The sequence below is a fragment of the Argiope bruennichi genome, chromosome 1, assembly GCF_947563725.1.
Source record: "Argiope bruennichi chromosome 1, qqArgBrue1.1, whole genome shotgun sequence".
NCBI classification, from domain to species: Eukaryota; Metazoa; Arthropoda; class Arachnida; order Araneae; family Araneidae; genus Argiope; species Argiope bruennichi.
Window position 1 is genome coordinate 38,640,358 of NC_079151.1, and position 20,160 is coordinate 38,660,517.

At 29.2% G+C, this 20,160-nt stretch overlaps 1 protein-coding gene across 1 annotated transcript in view; it reads right to left on the bottom strand.

Moving 5' to 3' along the window:
* Positions 1–5,244: 5,244 nt before the first annotated feature.
* LOC129979026 (LIM domain only protein 3-like) overlaps positions 5,245–20,160 on the bottom strand; it is a 39,966-nt gene continuing 25,050 nt past the window's right edge. Inside the window, exons 2-4 of the mRNA XM_056090680.1 lie at positions 10,015–10,281; positions 6,450–6,575; positions 5,245–5,501 (exon numbers count right to left, since the gene is read on the bottom strand). Coding sequence (XP_055946655.1) covers positions 5,291–5,501; positions 6,450–6,575; positions 10,015–10,274 — 597 coding nt within the window. The 5' untranslated portion in view covers positions 10,275–10,281 and the 3' untranslated portion in view covers positions 5,245–5,290. The remainder of the gene's footprint in view (positions 5,502–6,449; positions 6,576–10,014; positions 10,282–20,160) is intronic.

Sequence of the window (20,160 nt, forward strand, 5' to 3'; positions counted from 1 at the left end):
CAATATTGCGTGAATTTTGGAGTACCCTTTATAATAATCTTAAAATATATTATTCAGATATTTCCTCCCTTGAATAAATTTGCAGAGTATTCTTCTTCTTTAACCCTTTCTAGGGCCGTAGTAAGTATGCTTCCCACCAAATTTATCAATATTTGTATGAAATTATGTAGGTTGGTATAAGTTCCGACACATTTTTTTAGTAAGTCAGAAACTTAGATACTTCAGTTCTTTATCTCAGACAAATGTGTCTTGATTTGTTACTTAATTATCAATTAACCAAATTAATTAATTAATCAAATTAAATTTATCTAATAAGCTAAATGAATCCCTTTTCTTATTCTAATTTTAAGCCTAAAAATTTTTTAACATAATATGACTTGGAAAAAAATGGCCCTTTAAATGGTTTACTGAATGCTTCCATCAAAACAATTCTGATCATTTTTTCACAACTGAACGCTTTCAAAGAAATTCGCTTTTAATAAATGCGTGATGAAATTTAAAAGAAGTCGTACTTAATACTTTTTTCCCCCAGAATAAATCAGTCAATGAGAAGAACAGTACATATTCAAAGTTCTCAATTTGAGATCAGTTTTTTAGTTTGGGCAGATTTGTTCCATATTTATTCAACTTAAATGCATGCCTGGAAAGAGTGAAAGAAAGTTGGTTACAGTAATGCTCCTACATTCAATATTTATATTTATCAAACGGGTTCAGATAAAAAAAAAAGAGGGTAAAATTGGATTTAAATTGTTTTTCATATGAATTGAATCTAAACATTATATCCTGACTTTTAATATAAAATGCTATTCTATTTTCTTTCGCAAATGATTTTTCAGCAAGTTGAGGGAAATTGTGATGATATTTTAATGTTGGTTGTTTCGAATTTCCACTACCAATGTGATTTTTGAATTAAAATTAGTAACATGGCCAAAATTAATTCTGATGACTTTTTTTTTATTTATTTAAGTAAATTTAGAATTCATTTGAAGATTGTCTCATATTTGATGCTAAATGAGTAATATGAAAGCTTAACTTTTAACATAAAGCGTCATTCTATTGCTAAATAAAAGAATTTCCAAACTTTTTAAATTCTTTGTTAATATCATAGAATAAATTAATTTAATAAGTATTTTCTTCTAACAACGTATACTATATCAATAGAAGTCAGGCTGCCATAACAATAATGTTCAATTATCAATTGATTCGATTCTTTCAATTTCTTTTACTTGATGATAAGGGACTTAGACTAAGCGTTGTATGTGATGCAGCTTTAAGTGCGAGAAAGTTGAATTTAAATTAGTATAATTCCCTGTAGTAAAAAGTTTAATTTTCTTCATAAAAAAAACCTTTTAGAGTATATTTACTTTCAACTAGTATGTTGTTTGCTTTATATCTTATTAATGTTTCTTTGGTTTAATAGTTTGATAACTGTCTTTTAGTATGATTTGATTAAATTTTGTTGTGGTTTTGCTTGGATTTGAATTTCAAAATAATATTTTGTTTATTATTGTCCAATTTTAATGTGATTATTTCATTGATATTAATTGTTGCTTTAAAAAAACCTCATTTTTTTTTATTTTTTTTTGGAAATTTCCGGTCACTAGAGATCAATACTTAGATGAAAGCCAAATCGCTCATAGAAAAATATCTCTGGTTTAAATCTCTGTCAGAGGGTGATCCTCGATAAAATCTTCAGGCCGATTTTATCATTTCCTTTTTATTCATTTTTTTGTAGTTTAAACTTAATATCGATTTATTTTTTAATCTCATAAAATAATTCAGATCTTTTGATATGACAGTTTGATTTATGATACGGATAGTTAACATTTGTATAATCATTAAAAAGATGCGAATAAAGTTAGGGAAATAAAAGAAAAACAGAGAAATAAAAAGCATTCAAACTTGCTCAAATATTCAATATAAATTCAAATAATAGCTATTCAAAACAATTACATCAATTACAAATGGTTATATATATCCCTTACCAAAAACGATATTAAAAAAAAACTGTTTTTAAAATTTTTATCGTGTTCGTAATAAATGGCACAATGCCGAAGGAAATTTAAAATTTTGTTGCGTACTGTACAAAAGGAGACTCAAAATTATGTTTCCATACATAATAAATACGAAAACAGAAGGAGGATTAAATCTTTATTTGCGTACGTAATAAATGGCTCATTACAGAAGGAAGCTTTAAAATTTATTTACGTATGTAATAAAGAAATTTGATTTATATATGTATATATATATATACAGTAAATAGCCAATATAACTTTCTTCGCTTATACAGTCAATGATCATGTGTTAATGCGTTTCAAGCCAGGTACTTTGAAATAAGATTGTAACAAGATTGATTGCCGCATGCTGTTCTGCATTTGGTTATCTACAAATCATCAAATAGTACCTTTTCACTTCATTTTATTGTGATGCCATCATAGATTCTGTCTCAATGCCTCTTTTCCATAAAAAAAAAGAATGAACGAACATGAAAGTATGCGCAGAAAATTCTTCCAAATGTAGTGCAATGGATTACCGTACGAATATTGCTCGTGAATCCAAGGCAAGTCACATAAGGCAGTTATTACGTAAACAACAAAAAAATTAACACGTTTGCAGACATTTGCGAGTTGGTGCATCTGTTTCAATAGTGAACTCTTCTTTATTACCTTTTGATCATCTTTGGTCATTTTATTGGATAGTAAGTAAATCGTATGCCATTCATGTGACATCCCACGTGCTCAGCCTTTTTTTTTTTTTTTTTTTTTTTTTGTATTCAGTTCATTATTTTTTTCTTCTAATCATTGTTGCCAAATAAATTATTGCCATTTGTAACAAGTGCAATTATTTTGAATAACCCTGTATTTTATTTCCCAAATCGTTTCAAGTTTTTGTTAAAAAATAAACAATTCAATAATCACTTTTAAATATGTCGGTTTGTTTTCGATATCAATATTCCATTGAATCAATTGGCACGAAAATACGTGAACTCAAGCAAAAATAAATAATCAAAAATGACAAGCAATTATAATTTTTTTTTTTAATTTTCATCAAACGTGAATTTACAGACATAGGTTTTCTATACAACTATATAACAACAACTAACAGCATTCAATATGCTGCAAAATGACATTCAGATATATTTACAATGCAACATTTTACAAGTTCAAAATTTCTTAAATGTGGACAAGCTTTGAACTTTTTTCATGTTGCCACATTTAAGAAAGTAATAATGTACAAATATGGCACAAGAGAAATTATTTACATGAAACTGCTACTTTTTCAAAAATATATTTATCTTAAAAGATAAAAAGTGATCAAAATAAATAATTTTTTATTGCACATACCAAGTAATACTTTTTAGTCATTCATCATGAAAGGACTTTTAAACTTTATCCCTTCCATTTTAAAAAGTATTTCAGTTTTAACGTTCACCGAAATAAACAATCTTTATAAAATGTAACGAATTTTAGAAAAAAATCAATATATTTGAAAGTGTTTTATTGTTTTTGGAACTAGTTTCACATTTTCACTTAGTGCATTTGAATAAAACAAATCATTTCCAGATGAAACATCAAAACTCTTTTTAATTTTTTTCCTCTTGGAAGCGAAAAAAAAAAGAAAAAAGAATCGTTACCAAACGTTTTTTTTAAAACAATGTTAAAAAAAAAAAAGTTACATCGTTTTCATTTAATGGAATTAGTCTGGATAATAATACTAATATTAAATATTGAATCAATAGTATTTTTTTTTTAATTTTGAAACTTTTTTATTTGTTTATGAAATGAAAAAAAAAGTAATAAGCTTGTGAAATTGAATGAAATGTTAAAATATTACAATAAAATTTTGATGCTATTAAACAACATCACAGAAATATCTTTCAAATATATCTTTATATTTCAAATAAAATCTTTAAAAAAGTGGGAAATGGTTAAAAATGGAAATGAAGTTCCGAAATAAAATGGAATTTAAAATTGCGAAACTAAAATGCAGCTTTAATTTAAAAGTTTAAGTTAATCATGTGCAACTTCGTTGTGAAAAGTAGCAGCTGCAGTAATATTTTATTTTTTCACAGTAGCCACATGTAAGTGAAAAGAACAAATGGCTATATGTTATGCTGTAGATACGATAACATCTAAGTTTGACATTTTTGTGATAAAAAATGTTATACATCAATAAAGCAAAAATAATAGTAATAATAATAATAATATACAGAATTTAAGAATTTATTACATTGAGATAAGAAAGTTTACCTTTTTATTTTTCTGCTGCAATTACTAAATTAATAATGAATTCATAACTTCAACAATTAAGTCAATTAAACTATCAACAATTAAGTCATATATTCATGCAAATTATGTTCAGCAATTAATTTCGGAGCATTTTTTTATGTTGCTCCTTATTTAAAGAACTTCCTAAATATTTTAAATTTTCTATTAAATAAATAACATTAATTGGGATAAATAAAATCAACAAAAATATATGGATGAAAAGGCAAAAAAAAAAAAAAAAAATCTAACTTTCAACAGTGGCAAAAAAAGCTTCTTAATCATTTTTTACTAACATGAGAATATTTTTAGAAAAGAAATACAGATGAATAAAAACTTTTCTGCGGATATTATTTTTAAAGTTATTTTTTAAAAAATATGTCCTTAAAGTTCAGGGGAAAAAAATAACTGATGAATTTAAGCATAATTGTGCATTTTGATGATCTAATATTTTATTGATTTCATGAATTTAACAAAGAATGACTTTAAAAATTCAGAAAAAAAAACTAAAAATGTAACTTTACATAACATCTTTTCATGTGACGACTATTTCATAAAATCATTTTTTGATATCTATTAAGACACTATTATGGAATTGGGAATCAACAACCAAATACATATTTTGCGATATAGCCGTTTCCTCAGAACATAACAAAACAATTCCAATGCTGTATGTATCCGAATTAACTATTATTATAAGTAGCCTGTTGTACAAAGAATAAGATTTCGTTTAAATAGCCGTCGCTATAATCATTTCATCATAGCCCTTCTCTAATATCACTTAAAATGATAGTTTCTCCTCATTTGCTCGATTTATGCTTTTGATATCGATTAATTTAATGGGAAATAATTTGAAAACTGAAAATAAATGACTTTCCTCGTCGTCCATTCTTCCAGAATTGGTTCTATAAAGACAGACACAAATCAATAGAAGTCCCACGGGGCTCTTCGTTAGGTCCGCAGTTATCCAATCTTTATAAAAGTTTCTTCTGATTTACATTTGGATGACTGTGATTCTTGAATTGCTACCGTCCATCATACGGCGAATCGCCACTGCCGTAGCCACTGGATCCGTCATCCCTCACGCCACTGTCGGTGATCTGTTGGGCTTGCCTTTTCAACTGAGCTAATCCTGCACAAGTGAAAGGTAAAGTAGCGAACAGCGCTCTCTCTTCATGGTCGTATTCACATATTATCTTGTTGTCGTGCAGATAAAACCGGTCACCAACACAGAATCTGGAAATGAATTATTTTATATCATTGTTTTCATTCTTATATTACTTCAGGCAACAGACAGTTTCAGAAGTTACGTTATATTATATTAAAAGAATTAATTTTCAATAATAGATTTGAAGAGAATTTATGGAAAATAATCTTGAAAATTCAAAAGTGGTATTTTTGTGATATCGTAAAATTTAACATTAAATAGTAAAAGGAGCTTTATTTATTTTTAATATAATTCATGAATTTAACTTGAATAATGCAAAAGACTTCGGAATAATTAGCTGAATTCAAAGTACGACAAAACGTGTAGATCAGCATTATTCACTGCAAAAGCAGGTGGACAAAAAAGTAGATCGACATTATCTATCGTAGAAGCAGGTGGGCAAAAAAGCAGATCGGCATTATCAACCGCAGAAGAGGGTTAATATTTTGCCGAGTAGGGTCAGGAAGAATTAATTAAAACACGGATTTTTGCACAGATGGCTTCTGTTGATAAGAAGCAAATACTAGCAATTCAAACACATTTTCTACACATCATAAAGAATTCGGTATAGTGAAAGAATATAATCTCAGTAGAAAGTAGAACACGTAGCTATTAACAGTCAGGAGGCGCCATTAGAATAATGCACATATCAAGCATTCTAGTTGAATGCGCCTTCGAATTTTCGTCCAGTAACGTTAGTTGTAACGCTTGTTTCTTTTGAAGATGCAGATATTTCTCTTATTGGTTATTATCGGATAAATTATTGGCTTTCACTTTAAGTCAATAGTGCAGAAATACATGCAGCAAAAAGAAAACCCTGCCCTGATATTTTCTATAGCAACGAAGATATTTGTTAGCTATGCAAATGAAGAACTGTTTTTGAATTTTGATCGTACATTTACTACGACTTTTTCTTAACGTATGAACATGTTTGAATTAGTTTCTAATGCTTCACAAAGAAATGCTACTTCTCTTACCTGTGATTGCACTGATGGCAAGCGAAACACTCTAAGTGGTACACATTACTTTTGGCTCGCATAACCATTTCAAAGGCCGGAATGGTTTTGTTACAAGCAGAACAAAGTCCCGTCGTGCCAAACAGTCTAGAAAAAGAAAAACAAAATTCATATTAGTAAGAAAAAGCAAAAACGTTTAATGCATAAAATGTACTCAATAGAGAACTATATTCTTTATCTACTGAGTATGTTAAAAATAATTGTGATAGAATTTAGCATAATAAAAAATACAGCATCACGAAATATAAATATATTCATTCTTTAGCTTGATAATGCTTTGTAATCTTTGATAATTATTCACGTACAAATCTATTTTAAATCTCACTAGCATAGAAAATCGGAGTATTCTGACTGATAAACTTATGCACACTAACAAGTGAAGATAACTTGGCAAAATTGGTCCATCTGTTGAAGCTGTGAACTCTGAAAGTAATATTTTGTAATTTTAGAATGACAGATAATTGGGGGGGGGATAACCACTGGTTACGTATTTCGATGTTAAAAGCTTTCAAATGAAATTGAAATTGGCGAAATCTAACAATAAAAATTGCGTTAAATTAAGGTGGGCGTTTTTTTTTTTGTGTTTTTTTTTTTCTACTTTTCTTTTTCTTTTTAGATTTTTTCGAAAAATGGAGAGATGGGAATGAAAAAGATAACTTATGACTTAACTTAGGATTAAGAGTTTTAATATAAAATAAAGGGCCGGGATAGCTTGGTTGGTAGAGCGTTGGATTCTTAGGTTGCGAGATCGAACCCCGCCGGCCGAAGATTCTCCGCGTGCTTGGTGGCCGACGCGCGTATAAATCTGTCGTGGTCACAAAGCCCTCCATGTCGAGAGTAATACCACTGGGGGTACTGGATTAGGGGTGATCGTTCTCTGATTCAGGTCTAAATTGCCATCTGAAGTCCGCCCCTTAAAAATGGTTGTGATGTGTGTGTAGTTAAGTCGTTCTCTTGGCCCTAGATGACGCTACTATAAAAAAAAAAAAAATGAGAGACGCGCCCCCACCGGCTTAAAATCGCTGTCTTCATTAGAGAGTGTTTGTCCATGCCAAGTGCCATAAGAAACAACAACAACAACATATAAAATAAAGGTTAGCGAAATTGAAAATAAGTAGTGGGCAAAAGTGTGGAAACCTTTTTGAAAAAAAAACGCATTATTGAGTTTTGATGGTTTGTAATAGCAATTTTATTAATTGAAATGCCATAAAGTTCTATCTCACAGTAATAATAAATTATTTTAAAGTGTAACCAATACAGTTATTTTTATAATGGATATTTATATTAGAAAAGTAGTAATAAAGAAGTGAAAGGAAACGTAGTAATAATTGTATATACAAAAATTCTTTCTTGCGATAATTAACATTTAATTAATTTGTTACATCAACCTACGACCTTTCAACGTCGTCCCATGGAGTTCGCCAATGCTTTTAAGTCTTCTCAAAGGTTTATAGCTGTTATAATGCTATGCCCTGATTGAATTATTGCTTCATTTAATTGGGTTTCATTCGAGGATTTTTTTTTTTTTTGGTAATAAGGTAGTTTTTTTTTTTTTTTGTTTCTTTCATAGATTTTCAATGAAGTTAAGGACAGCTATTTCCTGGCCATTTCAATAGTAAAATACAATTATTTTGAAGCAATTTTTATATATAGTTACAACATGACATAGAGATTAATCCTAATGAAGTACAATTGAATTCTTCATTAACTGGGAAAGGATCATATACATAATGAAGCAGCTCATAAATGAGTATTTCATTCATGTATATTTGGGCATTTATATTCTCATTAATCATGCTAATTCTGCTCATGGATTTTGCTGTCATACAATCCCAAATCATAATATTAATTGGGTGTTTAAAATAGGTGTGATGAAATCATCATCTATTATGCTTACATATTTTATGTTACCGTTGCCAAATAATTAAAGTTTGGATTTTGTCACTCCAAATCACACTGTCCTAATACTTTGCTGTCCAATTATGGTTTTTACTTACAATATTTTTTTTTGATTTAAAAATGGCTTTTATCGCCAAATTCTTGCATTTATGCCAGATTTCTCCAAATGCATCAATCAACTTGACACTACATTGCATCACTTCACTTTGTATTTCCCGAATGATTTTATTCCATCACGTAGAAGAATCTTAATTATTTTATATCAATTGGTGTTTTGTAATTTTTCTTGCTTTTATCAATTTGGTTTATATAGCGACAAAATTTCCTTATACCCCCTTCAAAAATTTACATTTCTACCCACTTTTTTGTCTAATTTCATTGTAACTAGAGTTTTATTTATTTAATTATATATAAAATACTATGCAGTAGAAATCTAGTTCTCAGAATGTTGACAAATAGTTCCCTAGGGAAATGAATTCAAAATGTATAATTAAAGCTTTGCCTATGCAATAGAATATTTGTAAGCCATTTTTTTTTAGATGCCCGGTCAACTTTTTGTTCAATTTCTTTTAATTGTTAGGCTTTGACCACTCACAAAATGGTAGAATACAAAAAACAGTGATCTGTTTGTAAGCAATCACAAAAAGGGAGAAATAAGAATATTATCTAAGCTCCCAAACATAGTACAAATTGTTGCATTCTACTGATAACAAAAAGTCTCTTTAATAGCTTTTTAAAATCTTTTGCTCAATGCTCACACTCAAATGGAAAAAAAATCTTATATCTCATCAAATTTAACCAAGTGTCCTTCTGGTTATTTAGCTATAACTTTAGGAAAAAAAAAGATTAATGATTCTTGATTAAATTCATTCTTGATAAAAATATTTTTAAAATAATATGTAGCTTTGGGATATTACTGCAAATACTGTTGCTGCTGCTATAACAATCAAAATTTATAAAAAGGTTTTCACAATTTTGGCCACTTCTGTAGCAATAATAATGTAAACACTATTAAAATTATTTTAAAGACAAAACTTTTTCACAGCAGTATTATTTGCCGTTTGACATTTTTGATCCAAGTAAGGCTAATATTTGATATCTGTTAATTAGAATTGAGTTCAAGAAAACTAAAGCACTTCTATTAAAATAGATTTACTTAAGAAACATGACTAAAATGATAAGCAAATCAAATTAATGATATAATATCAGAATCCATACTAATATACGAAATTTATTGGTGATAAAATTTGATCAAATTATTTTAAATAGCCATGCAAAGGATGTACTAAACTTTCCAAGGTACAGGAAGTTAATTCAGAGAGTTAATCTCGTAAATTGTTGGTAATCGCGATCAGTAGTTTCTCTTCTTAAATCTTATTAAGGGTAGAATTGTTTGGCTGGATATGTTTTGAATAGGAATGTTCGGGAAAACAATAAGACAGAAATTTAATAAGCGAAGTAAAAATTTGAAATGATATACCCGTAGGAAATTTATATAGAATTCCAACTAAAACCCAGATCAATATACTCAGATAAGAGAAATATCATATATCATGGCCCTGGTTATTTCTTTTTACTGGGCTTTTAATTTTATTATTAATTTTTTGAATGAAAAAAAAATAAGCACCTGAGGTAGTCTCTTTTGCAGAGTATGAGATTGGCCTTGGTAAAGAGTGTGGATCCAACTTCTCCCAGACGACAGTCGCAGCAGGCGCACTTGAGGCAGTCTTCGTGCCAGAACTGATCGAGGGCTTTCAGCAAATAGCGTTCCCGGATTGGTTTCTGGCAGGCCGCGCAGTTAGCACTAGTACAGCCCAATAGCCCGGCATTTCCAACAGTGCCGACAGCAACGCCAGGCCTCAGTGGAGGCTCAGTCTTTAAATCCATTCAATGACTGAAAAAGAAATTGATAAATGAGATATATATATTGACGTAATTAAATACTATGTGGTAGAAAACAAAATCAACAATGAAATTAGCTGCACAACTATGCTTAATACTCAGATAATTAACCCTTTGCATTCGAGAGGCGACTCATGGTTACCATTCAAGACGGTGCATCATTTTGGCGTCGTATTTTTATTTTTAAATTTTGATTATTAAAAATACCTAAGAATGGTAAAAAGATGTAAATTAACTTTGCGGAGAAATTCAACTTCAAACAATTATATATATTTATTTTTTGGAAGAATAAAGAAGCCCTTGTATTTGGTGAATAATTTTGCTTCGAATTATTCTTCCTAGAGCAAAGGGTTAATAAAGCTAATAAATTATGTTCAATTTTGTAAAATATAAACATCTTTTAAGAGCAAATATACATTGTTATCAATGAATCGTATACAATCATATACAATGCCTCAATACATTATTGGCTTTTATTACTCATACTAATAAATACACATGATAAACTTAAAAGTTAAAATTTAATGTGCGAAAGAAACAAGCAAACAAATTCTGTATATGTTTAATACATAAGAATTATAACAGTGTTCAATATATGTAGAACATATTTAAAATATCCCATTAATGGATTCATATTACATAAATTAATTTTAAGACGAAATGATTTTATATTTCATTCAATACTATTCTGAAACATATTCCACTACTGCAAACTTAATAATGAATTACTGATATTGTAAGACATACTGAGATTCAATTTTCATTCTATAAAAAAAAAATTAAAAGACCAATTTAAATGTTGTAGATTGAAAAAATTCGAATAAAGATGCCTTATTTACAGATAAAGCTAACAATTAATATCAAAATCATGTTAACGAGAAATAAATGACAGTCGATAATGCAAACGGAAGTTTCCTTATTCAACGAAAGTTTATTCGTTTCAAGTTTCAACGAAAATTATTATATTAGGAAAATTAAGAATACGTCATCCAAAAATAGGATGATAATATAACCAAATAAATCAAGAAATAAAGAACATAATAAATTCTTCTAATTTACTGGTTCGGATAATTTAACCAATTAAAGAATTGACCAAATAAAAATGCAAATGATCGGAGCAATAACTACAATTGATTCTTAATTTTTCAGGAGAACATCTTAGAAACACAGATTTATATTAAAATATTGCGAAATAATTAATTATGAAGTAATTGTTGAAGAACGTATAAAAACTATATCTATTGAAGCTAGATAAAAATGAATTGAATTTTATCCTTTACCTAAAAACTGAATCTATTAAATTTGAATTGCAATAAATTAAGTTTCAACTTGTAATTGTATACAAATCTAACCACACATAGAAGAAAGAACATTAAAAATGTAATGCATTATTTTGATCTTTTAATAAATTCAAGTGATTAACAAAACTACACATAAAATATTTAGTTTGTAAATTAAAATATTGTTGAATTCTACACAGTTTAACAAGTTAAAAAAGTTATCTAATGAATTAGTAAAAATTTACTGTACAGAAATTTAGACAGATTTTAGATTTTTCGCTAACGTTTCACAGGGTAAAACAGAAGAGACAAAATCTATTAATATATATAAAGAAACTCCATGAAATGAATTCAAATATTAACAATTTTTTTTAAGAAATCGTGTGAACAACTTTTTAAAAGTCGTGACAAACACACAAAAATAGAGACTGTACAATCTAAAGATAATAATAATCTAATATTGCGCTCCCAGTATATTCATTCACATCGCAATTACCGACATTAGAACTTCCGAGTGTGTTTTTTGGCAGCGTAATTATCGCTCGGGGCATTAGTCACTTGATGGCAGATAAAAATGGGGATGAATATTTGATTGAGCGCTGCCCTAACCCCATTACCCACTCCTCGTTCGGACGCTAGTGAACGGCCCCTTCCCAAATTCAATAAAGCTTTCCAACACGCCAACCTTCCCTACGCCTGTTAATTCTCCCAAACAAGCAGGCAAGCCATGAACAATTTGCATTAATGCAGCCAACCAGACCGGCCACACTAGGAGTTAATCTTTCAGGCTCGTCCATTAACTCAATGTAGCCAGCAGCAGCAGTGCAACTACATCTACAGCCCCACACGCTCCGGCTTTTAAGTTAACCGCATCAAACATGGCCACAGTAATCTTCATAAAAGGCCCCCTTTTCCTTTTCTCACGGTTCGCTTCAAAAATATCCTTTTCCGAGCTTTTTAGCCTCGTCGCGACATTGGATTCTCCGTACGAAATTACCATTATACAGATTGGGCATTAGATATTCATGACGGGAGAGGGCCCTTTTCCAGTTCCAGCCAGCAGGAATCGGAATTGAAGAGAGAGATAGAGGGAATTAAATTTTCATAAGTCCAATAAAATGTAATTTATGTTAAACCATTAAACGTATAGGATTGGAAGTGGCGCTTTACGTATCTGGTTGTAATTGAATATCGTTCATAATTTACTTGATGAGCCAATTGCTCCGATGGAGTAAGTGGTCTTTTCGAGCTCGCGCCTTTCGGTTCGGCCACCCCCGGTTTTCCACCCCGGACGATTGCTGGTTATGAGCCCCTGCTCATCTCTCTCCACTTCATCGTTCCGTGTTAGTTCTGAAATTCGATTTTCCATCTTTCCAAGCAGGAGGATGAGGATCGTGTGATTAATCAGGTGGCGTTTGGCGATGGACAGGGGCGCCAAGGTGAGGGGGAGGGAGCGGAATATGGAGATTGACGAGAGTGTGTTGGAGGATGTCCGCATTCGTTAGCTGTAATTGCTCAAGAAAATGGCGGAAGCGTCAGATTTTCTGAGGGAGTCGGTAATCGCAGTCATCTGCCGTTGATCAAAACTAATTGACTCAAATATTGCATGGTGAAGAATTTAGACTCGAGATACCAGTGAAATAAATGTGTATGTTGCAAAGCGATTAAAGAAGGAAAATATTATTACAAAGAAATCTGTCTAGCTTACTTTCTTGAAAGACTATGCAAAATATCATTCGGAAAAATGCTTTAAGTACATGATAAAATCTTTTTAACCAATTATTTCAAACTTCATAGAGCATTTAGATATACGATATATCCCAAATGACATAATTAATTTTCTGTTTAAATATTGGGAATAAACATTATTAACTCTTCAACGTAAGAAAATTTTATAAGAAAGAATATCTCAATTCCTTTACCTAAGAAACATTAGTTAGTGAAAACATCATTCAGTATTTTGTTTCTTAATAATACCAAGTTTTCTTCAAAGCTGATTAAATTATATTGTAACTTTTTCCCTGATATCCTGATATAAACAAATTGCCACTCAAATTCTTAAGTCTCGTGATTTAAAAAGACCATATAATTTTATTAATACACTCTATTCATAGTAATTATCTAATTCAATTCCTTTGAATTCGGTAGATCATTCGGAAACAAGGAGTAAGAAGAATGATTTTTGTTACAAAAAATTTGATCTTTATAGGAAATCTTTAATTCAAATATTTGTTCCAGAATGGCGATTCCCTTCAATGCGCTAGACTAGTACACTGTTGTAAGTGTTGCATTCCATTAAACTGGCATTTCTAGTCTCTCTCTTCGTTACGTTTCTTAACTGACTCTGCCTTTTCTTTATTGGAGTGTTTACAAATTGCTTTTATAATAATAATAATAACAACAACAACAAGATGGCTCTTGAAATTCATAGGTTGTACTTAAATCTTGTATCTATAAAGCTAATTTGCGATCATGATCTAAATATGAAAGCATTTATATAATATTTATTGTCTAACGAAAAGATTACAGCAACTCGAATACAGCGTTTTCAATCACCACATCAGTGTAAATCATTATATTACTTTTTTTTAACAAACTTGTGACGTCTAATAACTTAATTTTTACACAAATTCTGAATAGCTCAAAGTTAGATTTTTTTTTCTTTCAATATATTCAAAATAATATTCTGATTCCTCTTAAGAAGATATTTTATGTAATGTAAAAAACAAGTAAAAAAGACACTTCTTAAATTCAGAGTTTTTCTTCTTGAAAATTCAACATATTATTTTTCTATAATTTATATTTATGTTAACACAGTTAAACAACGGAGTTCCGAGTGAAACGAATACAAACAATTTCTATTTAAATAAGAAATGGAAATGTTACAATCTTCATTTCAATAAAATGAAATATGCATTTGATAGACGTAAAAGTTGTAAAAGAATGCGCATTTGATAGACGTAAAAGTTGTAGAAGAATGTGCATTTGACAGACGTAAAAGTTGTAAAAGAATGTGCATAAATTACAGACGTAAAAGTTGTATAAGAAAAAGAAATATCAGTTTTGAAAAAAAAATATGTTGCTTTAAGCAGCAATTCGCTATTTACAAACTACCCGCTAATTTGAATTTAAAACTTAGTCCAAAATAAATGACGTATTCGTTAACTATAATTATAAATATTTAAAAGTCTGAATATCGTCAGCTTATTATAAACCAATATATGTGTTACGGCTAAACAAAGAATTTTTTTATAAAAATAACATACTTATACAATCTTTCTCAATACAGATACGTCTACGAAATACAAATTAATCTAGTATAACTTAAGCTACGATAAAAGTGTGAGAAAGAAATAAAATACATTATAAATAATAGAACATTACATTGTATTTTTATGAATAATGATAAAATAATTATACTATTAATGATGAAATACTTTCGATAAATCTTCGTATAAAAAATAACAGAAAAATAAGGCAATTTGTCAGTTTTTTAGAAGAATTGACTGCAAAAGGATGCGACAGATTTTGAATTCCACAAATCTGAAGTTTGGACACACAAACATGACCAAGAGCTATTGGTTCTGTTGGAATGAAATAGTTGACAATGCCCAGTTTCAATTTCAGAAAAAGTGATGACAACATATCCGCGTTTAAATATGTCTGGGTAAGTTAATACAGGCATAAAAAATGTCAAATATATTGCTCTATTAATCTCATATCTATTTATCTCTTCAAACGAAATATATTATATGAAGGGAATGTCTTAAATTTCAGTTTTTTTAAAGAGACTTAAATTGATCCTGACAGTTAATAAAAGCATTAAAAATTCCATTCCAACTGCATTAGCAATTTTTTTCTGGATAATTTTCTCTTGAAAGATGATCCCAAAAGCAATAACTGCGGCATATCATTAAGAAGCATTATAGGAAACTCTGGCACAGCTAACTCCAGAAGATCCTAATTTAAATGTCCAGAAATAAACACCCTCGGAAATTTCATCTGCCAACTTCCGAGCCAATCTCTTCCCACGCTGGCAAGACCATACTTAAAACGGTAAATGATATCAATCTCGCATTCCTGCCATCAGGCTGGGCGTCTTAGCCCCCCCCCCTTCACCTCTCACCAACGCTTAAGATTTCCCAATTTTGGACCGTTCTACAATCCAATTCGCTGCAGCTCTCGTAAATTTTCACGGTTGCTTTTTAATTTGGTCGGCGCAGAGAAAACCGAGACTTCTCCATCAGATTCCGCTCGGCCAACTTGATGGATTAATTTTCTCCAGCTGTCCATTTACGAAATGGAGACGTAAGTTGTCCCGGAATTAAATGGATTGCCGCCGGAATGGAAGAGAAGATCTTGAGTGCAGAGGAAGAAGGGTCTTCGGGACATGGAACTCTTGGCTGAGTAAGGGCAATAAGTGGCGAAGAGAATACATTGGAAGCACAGCTTATATCTTGCACCCCTATCTCTGGTAATAAAAAAGAAGTGGCAAAGTTTTGGTATCTCAAAAAAGCTTCTGGGGGACAGGGAGTGGAAAGAATTTGAATTTCGCTAACCTATATATTTACTTTTTCAGTTTTTTTAAAAGATGTTGTTTCATTTAAAAATACACACGCATGAATTGTCGCTTCAACACAACAAACTGCATTCATTTTTTTAATTAAAATTTGAACATTCAAAGAGTAAAAAGGGATAAAAACATATAATTTTTTAAATATTTTTTTACTGTTTATGAAGTACCATCCGAATCTTATATTTCGTACAGTTTCCGGTTAAGATTACTAGACTCAAAAAGAGTTTCTTTAAGAACTACTGCAACTAAAGGAACCTGACTCCTAAATCTAAAATTAAAAGAAAGAAAAAAACTTAATATTGGAAGAAAGTTGCTGCCTCATTCAGTATTAAAAAAGTTAAAACTTAACATTTGAAGAGTAAAAAGGGGTAAAAATTCTTCATTTTTTTTTAATGTGTCGTAATCAATTTGTAGCTTGTTTTCCTAAAAATTGTTTAAACCAGACTTTTAAAAGGACTTATATTTAACTCGTGAAGACCAAAATAGAAAAAAATCATAATCGCTTTATTAATCTTTCAAAATAAAAATTAAAATGGCATAAAAAATTACAGATTTTTATTCTGTAATTATATTTTTTAGCTCAATGTTTTTTTAACATTCTGAAAAGCTGAAAGCATAGAGTTATCTCATCTGCACATAAATAAAAGTATTTTATGGTGAAAAATTGAAGAAAAATTTATTAATGCTATAATAGCCCCCATCACAATTTCTAAACATTGATTGTTAAGATTTTTTTATCATGTGAGAACATGATGTTGTTTTGGTTAGGGGGTTTTGAAGCTCGAAATCACGTAGGCGATGAATAAAGCATAAATGACAATTTTCATCATCGTCTTTAATCGCACATATTACTTTTTACCTGCTTTTACCAGTATTGCATTATTATTATGTATACTTCTTTAAAAGCAGATGCGTTTTTAAAAGGTTGACCTTCTTTTGCCAATATTGCTTTATTATTGCGTATGATTCTTTGGCAGCAGAAGCGTTTTTAAAAGGTTGTCATAGAACTATGATATCATAGCTGTTATTTCATCTGAAAATCGGTCAAGCACCAAATTGAAAATTAAAGTTTAAAAAAATTATATATATATATATATATATATATATAGAGAGAGAGAGAGAGAGAGAGATAAAGAGGGATTGAGACCGATAGAGAAGCCTCTTGATTGTTTCAAACCGGTTTAAACTGGTTAATGACTTAAATTAATTAATACAAATAATGACTTAAAAATAATAATGTTCTCACATGATAACTTGAAATTTGCGATCGCAGATTTCATTTTATTTTATTCTCTTTTTGTTTCCACTTGTTGCCAGTATCGAAGGCATAACAATTTATGAAAATAATACCTTGATGATTTTTAAATTAATTTTTACGAAATACTTTATTACATGAAAAAAGCAGAATTGTTGTTTCACTTTTCACTTGGCATGTGTTGCTAAAATTTTAATTCTAATTTATATATCGCTTATCAATCCGTATTTTTTCATTAAGGACAAATATTTTCAATTTACCTAAAGAATATCATTCGGAAAGGAAAACTTTTGAAAAATAGCACAGACTGTAGAAAAAATCACAAATCTTTCGACAGTACGCCATTAAATACATTCTACAGTAGCCATTTGAGTCCAGGGATTTAAGAAAACTTATTTAAATCTTTAAATAATTTCTTTCTCTAGAATTAGTCAATACTCTTTAAAAAGTTTGTGGACTTTAATGATAGCTTTCTGAAAGTAACTGAATCATTTCTATTTATATTTAAACAATTCATCTATGTGTACATTTATTTTTAATATATCAACTCTGATTATTTACGGGGGTGGGGGTGGGGGTACTATATAACTTTTCTTCAGATGTCAATTCTGTTAAATTTCCCATTAAAAAAATTAGATTTTATGTATTATCTTTTCCAATATGACTGAAAAAAATGGAATTGCTTCTTTACAAGAAAGAAACTAAAATAAATATCCTTCTCAAATATTTGCTTTTAACAGAGAAACTATTATTAGAAATGGATAAAATATTGCAGTATGACTTATGAATTGTCGAATAATTTCCAACTCCTGAAATGCTATTTAATCTCTTAACTTTCAAACCCGGGCACCATTGGATAACCATTTCTAAAATTTATAAGCTAAAATTCTCATTAAAATATACTATAAATCGATTAAAAATTGCAGATTATTTATAAAATACCTCAAATATTCTATGGGTTCTTTGTTAAGTGATAGGCAGTAGCTTTCTAAATGAGATAGGACAAAAAACAAAGCAATTAAAGGAAAAAATAATCATTATTTTAAATATATTTTAATAATTCAAAATAAATAACCTCAATAAATCATGTATAAAGATAATGATATTACTTTACAACACATACGAATACTTCCAAAATTTATTTAATTCTTCAGAATAATTATCAAATCTCTTATTACTCCCTTATTACTATGTTTAAAATAAATTAATAATTACATGGATTAACTAAATATTCTATGAAACAAATAGTTATTCAAAAAAATCAACTGATACTCAGATAGAGCGTAAAATATTTTTTTTTTTAATCGTTTGCAAGTATAAGTTTATGCCTTTTCTCTCGTATATAAACATATTTAACAAAATTCAAAACTTTCTTTTTTTTTTAGTCTATTTTTTAAAGAATTTCACATAAACATAATATTTTTAATAGTAAGCATTATCAGATTTAATATCTTTAACAAAAGAAAAATAAATCTGTAAAAAATTAACCGGTTATTCTACTTCTAAAGGCCTATTATTCTCTTCTTTACAAAGAAACTCGTTAACATTAAAAATACCTAGTTAAATCATAGAATGCAAGTGTTTTTAATAGTTTATCTTAGTTAATTTGCTATTCCATAAATGAGAGAAGTATTTTATGAAAGAATAAATATAAGAAATAATAATAAATATGAACGATAAAAGATTTAAGAAAACATAAACATATTGGAAACATATTGGTATTTCTCCAAAATTCAGAATTTTAAGAAACAACATTTGCAAGCATTTAAGGCTATAAAATCTCAATCTGATGTTAGTAAGGAAATATTTTAATTTGTAAATAGAAGTTAACATGCGTGAATCATTTTTATTTTAATATTTTAGTCAAATAGTTGCCAAAGAAAAACGCTGTTTTTTACAGATATTGAGATTAAGAAAATATATTCTGCTATATTTTTTTAAGCTTTTAGTGAATCTCACAAAAGTAGAAATGATTTCCTGATGTGATAAACTGAAATAATGTAACTGTGTCCGTGAATACTGTGAATTTCCGTTTTCGTCTGTGAAACAATGTGTTTCTAGTTTACATGGAAGGACACACCATAAAAATAATATTTTTCCATAAAACAATATATAAGTTAACCAATAACTGATGCGTATTCAATTATGCATTTAACGAATTCTCTCAACTAAATTTTCCTTTCACCTCTACTTTATTTACATTCTAATAACAGGAACCAAAACAATATAATTATCCTGACAAAAAATGCCACGTAAACAGTCGTACTTCCGTTTCCTTAAACGATGAACGGAAGATTTTACTGATAAATTTCTAGCTAGTTCGTAGAAAAATTTTATTTACTGCGGTATTCTACAATCAACCATTAGAAAAATTGAGGAAAGCTATACGAAAATAAATGAATATATACTCAATCTTAGAAAAATGAATATCAAATGTTTCCAAATATAATTCAGTGATTAGTGAATACAAACGTAATTTAACCATTAATTTATCACGTCAAAATGTTAATTGAATATAAATGCAGATTGATAAGTGTTATACATGATATTATATAACACTTATTATATATGGTAATTCAGAACTCAAAATGTCAGCGAACGATCTTATATTTTCCCCGTGATTTTATTATCCGAATTAATTCCAAAATATCAAACCATATTAACGCATTTTTTTACGGATGTTAATTCTGCTTTGAAATTTTTTCGAGAAAAAAATCTATTGTCTTACATTATTTGAAAAATTACTATAAAAAGTTTATT